The 10141-nt window shown below is 39.4% G+C and overlaps 1 protein-coding gene across 1 annotated transcript; it reads right to left on the bottom strand.

Annotated features, from left to right (window-relative positions):
* Positions 1-118: 118 nt before the first annotated feature.
* foxj2 (forkhead box J2) lies at positions 119-10068 on the bottom strand. The gene is made up of 10 exons (XM_041792491.1): positions 9837-10068; positions 9174-9523; positions 8966-9040; positions 8756-8848; positions 6717-6875; positions 6177-6636; positions 5921-6091; positions 5719-5820; positions 2632-2967; positions 119-438 (listed from the first exon to the last, which is right to left on the bottom strand). The coding sequence occupies exons 2-10, from the start codon at positions 9495-9497 to the stop codon at positions 326-328; spliced, it is 1833 nt and encodes a 610-aa protein (XP_041648425.1). The 5' UTR covers positions 9498-9523; positions 9837-10068; the 3' UTR covers positions 119-325.
* Positions 10069-10141: the final 73 nt, after the last annotated feature.

Here is a 10141-nt window from a genome sequence, read left to right as displayed (position 1 = left end):
GAAGTATGTCATTATCCCATGTTTGCTTTTTTTTACTGCTCAATACAACATGAATATATTTGAACTTTATTTTCTCAGCTGAACATGTTTATAACTCAAATACATAAAAACACCCTGCTTATAACCTGCAGAAACACTCAATGACAATGAATACAACAATGAATATAAACTTGAAATACAGCATTCAGTAATAATTGACAAGCTTTATCCCAGTCTAGCTTTCAAAGAAGCTTCAAGATCCTCAACAGCTGCACAGAGTTGTGTGCAGATGGTTATTTCTCTGAAATGTTCAGTTAAAAATGTTTCTCCCCGCAGTCTTTGAGGGTCAAGCAAGCAAAGAATCCCAGTCAAAGTCATCCTGGATCTCCTCGCTGTTGCTGTGCAGATTTCTCAATGGAGGACGTGGTCGAGAGTTCATCGATTGAGGCTGCATACCAGCTGAAAGACACACAGATAAATGCACAGCAATGGATAAATATACAGTAATGGTGGAGTAATAGTAAATAACAGAGTAAAGCCTGTTTCAGACTGGGAGTGTGTTTTGCTGCTTGCGTGTGCTGCGCATGTCTGCTCCGGCTCCGGCTCCTGCCGGTGCAGCTTTCACACAGGGCGCGAGTTTGCTGCGTGTCAGCCACATCTCCCTGCTCTCAAATCCCTGTCCTTCTTCATAGGTTTTACCTCAGTAAACCCCCCTAAAAGTGACTTGATTCAGTGTACAATGGAAGTTTGTCGGGATTTATTTAAAATAAAAGCATTCTGTACAAGTGAACGGAGTTTCTCTAGAGAAATGCTAAACCGGGCTTTTACTTTGAAAAGCACAAACCACAAAAGCATTCATACGGTGTTTATCTTTCCTGTGACATTTGCAACCACTGTAGAGACATAAAGCTTCACTAATAGTTGCTCTCTAGAAAACAACTTTATCAAACATATTTAAGCTTGTGGCCTTCCTCGGGGTTATCAAGAAACACTGTAAACATTCTATTTGCATATGTGCTACAACGATGTAAATATGGCTCTCCTTTCATCATGAGCCCGGTGTATCAGCCGTGTGAGATGCGGCGCACATGCAGGCAGTCTGAAAGCACTGACTTGTTAACATGCAATCAAACTGAAAATCCACGCATGGCGATCGAGACGCTTGCACGTCACGGGCGTCACTGGTGCCAGAAGTCCTACACACTGAGGCCAAAAAGATGGCCAAACATAGTTGACTTTGTAGCACATCATCAAAACCCTGTAACTCTTTTAAGACTTTTCAGATGTCGGGGGATTACAGTGACCTTTAAAAAAAAAAAAAAAAAAAAAAGATTTATTTTTGGGCTTTTCATGCCCTTATTCTATAGAGGACAGTGAATAGAGTCAGAAACAGAAGAGAGAGTGGGGAAGGACATGAGGGTAGAGGGTCACGGGCCGGATTCAAACCCAGGCCACCTGCTACATGGGTAGCGCCTTAGACCGCCAAGGTACCTGTGCCCCCTACCAGTCACCAGCATTAATACAGTAAGTCTGGAAGTAGAAAAAGATAATTAAAATAATTAAAGCAGATGAGTTACATAAAGAATTCAACCCTGTGTGCCAGTAAAAATCTAAGCTATTCAGAGCAATTTTTTTTTAAAACCTTTTTTTTAAACCCTGCTGTAAATATGTTTATCCTGCTGTTAAAATGGGCATTACTATGGTATACTATGGTGTATGGGACTTCAAGAGCCTTTTGCAGCCAGCCTTAAGTGGACACTCAAGGAACTACGCTTAATGCACTTCTGTTGCAATTTGTGTGTAGCACACGGAGGCGAAATAGTGAGACAATATCCGATTGTGTGTACTTTTACCTCTGCCAAGGAGGTTATGTGATCAGCAGGGTTTGTTATTTAGTTAGTTAGTTAGTTAGTTTATTTGTTAGCAACATAACTCAAAAAGTTACGGACGGATTTTGATGAAATTTTCAGGAAATGTCACAAATGGCATAAGGAAGAACTGATTAGATTTTGGGAATGATCCGGATCACCGTCTGGATCCAGGAATTTTTTAAAGGATTCTTTATTATTGGGAGATAGGGCTAATGGCGGAGGTCTGCACTCTCTGAGTGCTTTTCTAGTTTACACTAAGTGCCTCTTCAACACCATAAGGCAATGTGAAATCCCACTTGGACACCTAAGTGATACCATCTAATGTGTATCGACAAAAGCATAATGATGCGTTACAGTCCCGCTGTTGCCAACTTTTTAGGTTTTTCAGTGCATCACAAATATTTGCTGGTACCTTCTGCTGAGAGTTTAAGAGACACATATCTTTTGAAATTTTAAAAATTAAAGCACAGAAGATTTGTATGGTTCCTAAAAGTTGTGTTATTTTTTCAAATCAAACAGCCTGTATGGGGATTTTATTACATTGTGTATGATATCTTAATTTTTGTAGTCAAAATAAATACAAGAGACAAAACAGAAAGCTAACGGGACATGTGGGTGCATATTTCATGCTGCCCCTCCATTAGTCAAAACTGTTCAGTACTTTTTATGACAGCTTAACGTTAAATATCAACCAAACTTGAAAGTTTGAACCTTTTCTTAAAGAGCTGCTCTTGAAGCGAAACTCTAAACAGACTTTTTGAAGCATACTGTGTTGTCTCACCAGTTGTGTTTGCAGGTTGTGTGGGCTGAGGTCTTTGCAGTCCCTGTACCTGCAGAGGCCTCCGGGGCGGCTGTATTCCACTGGCAGGGGGGAGAGTGGGGCAGTAGGGAAGAGGTGAAGGGTGAGTGAGGCTGGCGAGGGTAGGGGGTGGATTGGAGGTGAAGGGTTGGTTGTGCAGGGAATTAGGAGCACCCACAGCTTGAGGGGAGTTGCTCCCAGAGGTGATCATGCCTTTCTGAGTGAAGAAGCGGTTCAGGGAGTCGCAGAGGGAGGTGAAGAGCGTCGGGTCCAGGGCCCAGTCACAGAGCTCCGCCTGGCGCATGCTCTCCAGTAGGTCTGCAGAGAGAGAGAGAGAGAGAGAGAGAGAGAGAGAGAGAGAGAGAGAGAAGTTTCAGTGGTGAAAAGTAGAGATAGACTTGTAGTGAAAATCAGGCCTGATACCAGTGCAGATGTTAAAAATTGAAGTAGCTGATTCTTCATTGTAGTTCTGTGTGCTGGGATATAAAATGATCAATCGGATTGGATGTATTTAAATTCTTGTAGTCCCTCCTCTTGAAATGTGACTGGACAAGTCACATACTGCATGTAACTGATCTTTCTCAGAGAAACTGTTTGTTGTATACACATTTTCAATGGTCCTACACTAGTGTATTCTTATCTACAAGTCTGTCTTCTTTCTTCATAACTTCTGACCTAAGAAATGTATTATCTTCTGTCTCAGGACCTTTCCTCACTGCCTGTTCCAAAGGTCAGAACTGAACTGGGGGAAAAGGCTTTTAAATCCTCTGCTGCATTTGCTCAAAACAAATTGCAAAAAGACCTAAAACCAAACAAGCTGCACTCAAAAGACACTTTATATATGATGCAAAATGACTCAGAGGCAGACACATCTGGCTGCAGATGTTTTGCCTGATTTATTTATTAATGCAGGCATTTATGACTAATGCTGTTTAAGTTTTGTGCCTCTGAACATGTTTCAATTTTGTCACTAATTTTAAGTTGTAGGTGTATGGCTGCAGCAGTTTGTTGAAACTTGTGAATTAGTTTCTTTAAGCACCAAGGCTTATTTGCATATGACAGGAGCTGTTTTGTAACAGTTTTATCATTCCTTCCTTTATATACAAGCACTTGTGATTGGCAGAGCGGTTTTCTTGCAGTTTGTTTGCAGGTTGCGTCAATTTTCCCTTTGGTGTGTTTTAACACTTGCAAACGTAATAACTTCCCACAAACATAATAACCCGCAAACGTAATACAAAGCTACAGCTTTAATGTAATAATCCCACAAATGTGATAGCAGTTGCCTCCTGCAAACACAAAACTATTACTTATGTGTGAATTTATTAGGTTTGTAGGAAGGTAAAAATCCTTGTTTCTCAAAACTGTATCAACATCCCACAAATTTAATTCAAACATGAAAACTAAAGTTGTGATGATTGTTTATTGGAGCCTTTTAACAACTCCCAATGGGTTAAAGTCATTTTAAGCTCAAATCACATCAAAAAACACGACATGGTGATTTTTTTGTTTGCCATGAAACAGGAAGTCTTTCTCAGAGTTCTCTAACATTCATAGAGCCACAAATTTTAGCATAACATTTTTGAATGATAAGAGGATTGATATTCGTTTTGGAATATTCTGCAAAATCCAAGAGTTTTTCTTGAATTAAGCCTTCAGATTGGGTTCATCTGATCCAAATATAAGTCTTTTTATAGTTCATAGAGAGCTGGCAAATGTGAACAAAACTCACAGTACAAGGCTGTGCTGGCTCCCCCTATTAAAGTAAGTTGCAGTGTCTTAAACAGACAGGGCACAAACTCCCTAAAAACAACTTCTAAGCAGACATGGATTTTAAGTTATTTTAAAACAATGAAACTAGCGTGGTGAGCAATGTTTCTGTAAGTTATTTATAACTTCCTCAGAGCTCTGTTTTGACACATTTTTATCCACTCTGCTAAGATTCATAGCTCTGCCAGTGTTTTAAGACTGAAAAAACGACTTCCTGTTTCATGAATATGTTTTTGTATGTGACTTGAGCTCAAGCTGATTGAACCCACTGTAAGTTTTTCAATAACCAACAACCAATGAATAGTTTTCATGTTCATGTCGCATTTGTGAGATATAATTACAGTTTATTAAGGTGGGAGATTTCTTTCGTTCACACAAATGTAATAAATCGCTGCAAAGGCAGTTATTATTTTTGAAGTAGGAAACTGCAATTACATTTCTGGGAAGACTATCATGTTTCTGGGAGTATTGCATTATAAACTGAAGATTGGTATTACATGCATGCTCTGTGGATTGGACACTTTCTTTTACTGCCATTTGCACAGGTTCAAGACCTGCAAAACTAGTCTTTCGTGTGTATGTGTGTGCAAACTGGCTAAACTTAAGATGATTTGCAGATGTTTTTTTAATTCAATTCAGCTATGTTATTTTTTTCTATTCTTTTCTCTATTTTTATCTGTTTATGTCTCTTATTGCTTGATCTAATAAGATAAATATATTTTTTAAATCCTCTTAGATGTAAAAGATGAAAAACGGTCCAGTTTATTTTTCCATTTGGTTGATATGACACTGTTCTATAGAACATAACTTAAAAAGCCAAAAATATTCAGTTTCATTATGATGATATATGATGAAAGGAAAGCATTAGATCTTTATGTTTAAGAAGAAATACTCAACATTTTTTAAAGTGGAGATTCAAATTATAAACCAAAAATGATTTTTAGAGTTTTTTTTTTTATTATAGGATTTCTTTTTATGGGAGGCTACTTCAGATTTATATTTTTGTTTCTATTGCATCTGCTGTGGCCTGGGATAACAGCACTCCATCTATTCTATTCATGTTGTTTTATAAGAAAAATGATAAAGAAACTAAATCTTTATTTAAAAAGAAGAGTGACATCCTTATTAATACACTTATTAACAAAGCATTTAAGGTCTCTCCTTCTCAGAAAACAGCAATTTGTGGAACGTAGCATTAATTTGGTTGAACTTAAAAAAATCTGATTGTCATGGGCATGGTTAAAAAGGTCTACAGATTTAACCCGAAGTAGGTAAAAGTAGGTCCCTATACACAGCGCAGACCTGGGTGTCCAGAAAGGTCAATGTTGGCCCAGTCTAGGCTGCTGGCGATGCGGCAGCTTTCCTTCAGAGAATCTGGATTACTGAACCAGTCTGCTGGCACTGCTACAGGAAGAGAGAAGGGACATTTTAGAAAAAACTCACCTCTGGTGGTTTTATTTAACTTTAGACATGTCTGGAGTTGACGGGGTCATTAAAGGCTTACTGTATTGTGGGATGCGCTCCGTCTCAGGAGGGTGTGCAGGTGGTGGAAGCAGTGTAGCTGGTGCAAGTGGTGCAGGTGGAAGAGGTGTAGGGTGAGGAGACAGTGGTAGGAGTGTGGGAGTGTGTAGAGGGGTAGTGTCGTTGTTTAGACTGGTCAGGGGAGTAATCTCCGCTGAAAAAAAGACCAAAATATAATTAATAAACCTCTTTATACATGCATTTTCTTATTCAGTGACACAGAAAAAAGTCCCACTCACACTGAGATCCTCCTCTGTCCCGCATTGTCTTGAAAATTGATTTGAAAGATGCATATAAGTCTGGTAAATTCAGCTCATCGAAGGTGAAACGCAGCAGAGGATCTGTGGAGGAGCTCTGGGAGATGGCAGGAGGAACGGTGATGGATGCAGGGGTGATGGATACAGAGGAATGAGGGGGTCCAGACATGGTGCAAACAGAGCTGGGAGTGGAGGAGAAGGTGGAGACAGAAACGGGCCCAGAGCAAGCAGGAAAGGAGAGGGATGCATCAGAGAAAGAGGGAGCAGCTGGAGTAGACAGAGGTGTAGCAGAAGCAGCAGGGAGGGAGAAAGTAGAGCCAGGGGGGTGAGGGGGGTGAAAGGAGTTGATGGGGACGGGAGGTTGGTGCCCAGCTGGAGGGGTAGCAGAGGGATGAGGGACAGGAAGACTGGACACAGGGCTTGGCATGTAGGGTGACGGTTGCTGCAAAGATAAAAGATTTCATGAGTGCAGTTTCATAATAAAAAAAATAGGGTAATGGAGGAGAGAGAGAGTGTTTGTACCTTGCATGGGGGAGGAGAGAGAGAGGCAGGATGGGTGGACTGTTGCTGAATGGCTCCTGGAGTCTCTGTGTTGAGGAGCTGGGGGTCTGTGATAGAGACTGGTTGTGGTTGAAGAGGAGAAGGTTCTCTCTCTACTTGTGTCCCCTCTACCCGAGGAACCTGTAACAGTGCAGGAATACTGTTTAAATGTTGGAAAAGATATAAAAAATCCCACAGGATGGTAAAAACGGAATGGTTCAAGTTAAGGATTCATTTTTAACATTTTATGTAACTTTTAAAAGAGTAATAATATTTTCATTCAGACTAGAAGTAATATATATTCAAATTTTTCTACAAATCAACCAATCAATCAGTTAATGGTAAAACAATAAGTAAAAGCGTGCTACACTGCTGTTACCCTAGCACTTGTGATTTGGCATGATATTATTGCTTATACAAATGCACAACAAAAGGTGCAAAATATGGACATAACACTGATATGACTGTTCCTCTTGACAGTTGTTTTAAACAATGTTATGAGAGCTGTTTTTACCAAAATGACTCAAAATAAGACAAAATTAGGAAAGTTGCTGTCATGCTGTCTGCATATTTCTAACTGTCCTGACTCTGACACCATGTTCTGTGCGTCACATTACTGCATGATGATGTATGAGTGATGAATGTGAGTGCGGGCCAGCATCAGGCCAGCCCTTGTATCCCAGTTTAAAAAACAAAAAACAAAACAAAACAAAAAAAAGGGCATTTTATGATATTAGACTTTCATTCTGAAGTCATTGCTTCAAATTTGCAGTTTTCCTGTTTGCCATCAAATCTGGAATCAGGGGAAACTGCCTTCTTTTTTCCTGGTTTCTTGTAGTGTTATTATTTATAACAGTTTAATAAAATCTTAACAGTTAAATAATAAAAATGCATTTAAATAACAGTTGGTGCTGATTATTTACACATTCATAGCTGTGATAATCCCCTTCAAGGAAAGTCTGATTTGCATGATGTATATAAAAAATATTTCATCTTTTGTGTTTTGTACATTATATCAGGGTTTTTCACTTGCACAGGCCCTATAAATGGTTAAATTACCAAAAAGTATTAAATATTTTGATATGTATGGTCGCATTAGATCTTGATTCATATTAAATGCCCAAAAGGTGGGAAAAATTATGTGTTTTTTACTGCTGTTCATGCATGGTGTCCATTTGTGGACATAAACACCCTCAGGGTAACAATTTAGCAAAATCTTTTAAAAAAAAACAAGAAAAAAAAAGAAAAATCTAAAAAATCTGAGTTATTGCTCTTTTTTTTTTTACACATACATGTCTGTGATTATCTCCTTCAAAGAAATTCAATTTGCATGTAGAATAAGAAACATTTCTTTCTTTTTTGTTTTTGCACAACAAAAATCTTTTTTTTGCACTTAAACTGGCATTGAAAGGGTCAAATTCCCCCAAAATGTATTGAAAGTTGATATTTACAAACAGATCTGATCTTGATTGAGAAAAATAATGCAAAAGAAGTTGGAAAAGTGTTAACCCAAGATGTTAAGTAGAAAGACTGTGTTAAAGTTTTGTGTGTTTCAGGTCAAATCTGATCCTGATAACAAGCTCCTTTGAAATTTGAGTTGATACCTTTTTATTTCTAAATAATCAACCTTTAATCTATGTTTGAAAAGAAGTTTTTTTTTAAAGCTAGTGGAGTATTATCAGGGTAATAAAACACTAAAATAGGACAGATGTATCATTTTGACCGCTAACTACAACAAAGACAACAGCTTCATGAAGGGGCTGCAGTGTTTCTAGATAGTTATTCTGTAAGCCTGCCATCCCCTCAGTGGGGGGAAAGATGAAGAGGGTTTACATTTTTGTGAGCAAAATGGTGTTAATATGTACAGGACAAGATCAGTAAAAGTGTTCTTCCTGCTGTGGCCACAGGGGGCACCAAAATCAACACGACTCTACAGATCCTACCAGGAGCTTTAAATGCTAGTTATTAACATTCATGAAGTTTGATTTCTCACAAAGAATGAATGATATTAAAAAGCATACATTCTGCTTTTCCTCTTCCTCCTCTGGATAAGGACGCTTTGGCGCCCTTGCTTGGTTTGCATCTGCAGGTACATCCATCGTCCAATAGGAACCCTGTAAATATAGTTTCTAGCTTTAGACTCTTTCAGACATTTTCTTTACCTGATATCATACACAATTTAATAAAAGCACATTTATGCTTTCATTATGTTAATATAAAACATATTTAACCTTGCCGGGGTCATTCTGGGGCCGAGGAACCTTCCTGAAGCATTTATTAAGGGACAGATTATGCCGAATAGAGTTCTGTGAAAACAATTTAGACAAGTCAAAAAAGTGACTGGTCTGAATGATACAAAAATTCAAGGTTTCACTTTAGTGCCAAATTTATAAGAACTGTAGTACTCTGGTAATGTTACTGTTCTACATTAAAGCTTACTTTCCATCCTCGGCCAGCTCGGCTGTAGTAGGGGAAGGTGTCACTGATCCAGGTGTAGATGTCATTCAAACTTAACTTCCTCTCAGGGGCAGCTGCTATTGCCATGGCGATGAGAGTAGCATAGCTGTGAGGGGGCTTCCCCTTGGAGTTTGAAGGGGAGGGGTCCGGCACTGAGGGTAGAAAGTCTCCTCTATCTCTCCCACGGTCTTTCTTCTTCTCCCTCTCTCCTCCTCCTCCTCGCTCTCTCCCCGAGCGCAGGCTGCTGAATCCCAGCTGAGGCAGCCAGTCGATACTGGTGAGACTGGAGTCCAGTTCGGAGGACATTGTCTTCCTGTTTCTCTGTCCAGGATCTGAGATATCAGAAAAGGAAGTATGGGATCAACATGTACTTTCACTTTTTATGTACTTTGAAGAATTACAGAGGAAAAAAGTAATGGATTCCTCTCTGCCTGTAATGTTACACAGTTGTGTTCTTGTACTTACAACCAGCGTCAGTTAACAACCAGTAAGTTCACACACACACATACAGTGCTGCTGTGGAAAATCTACTCACAAACACGCTAGCTGCATGAATCTGCCAGTGTGTTGTGTTAGTGCTGTGTTATGAGTGTGCAAAGTCTGCCTACAGTTTCCATTTCTAAAGAAGAACAGTGTCTTACTTACCTCTCTAGTCACTCGAGGCCCAAGGCCTTAAAAAGTGTTAATATTTGATGTTGTCATCAGCTGTGCACAACTTCAGACAAACTGGTGTCCGCTCCTCCCTTCAGATCTCTCTCTTCCTCATGTTGATCCCCTCAGGGCTTCCAGTCATACCTTTGGTTTGTGAAAGTTTGTGTAACTTTGGAGAAATATACACAGAAAACTTATCGAGGAGCTTCCTTTTTCTCTCCCTCCCTCTCCTTCCCCTCCCTTTCTGACTACAGAATAACGTCACCCACTCCTCCCCTCTGTGACATCACTCTTTACAC

This window comes from Cheilinus undulatus, linkage group 8 (genome assembly GCF_018320785.1).
Source record: "Cheilinus undulatus linkage group 8, ASM1832078v1, whole genome shotgun sequence".
NCBI lineage: Eukaryota > Metazoa > Chordata > Actinopteri > Labriformes > Labridae > Cheilinus > Cheilinus undulatus.
Note: the sequence above shows the minus strand (reverse complement) of the source record. Positions and strands in the feature narration are given on the sequence as shown.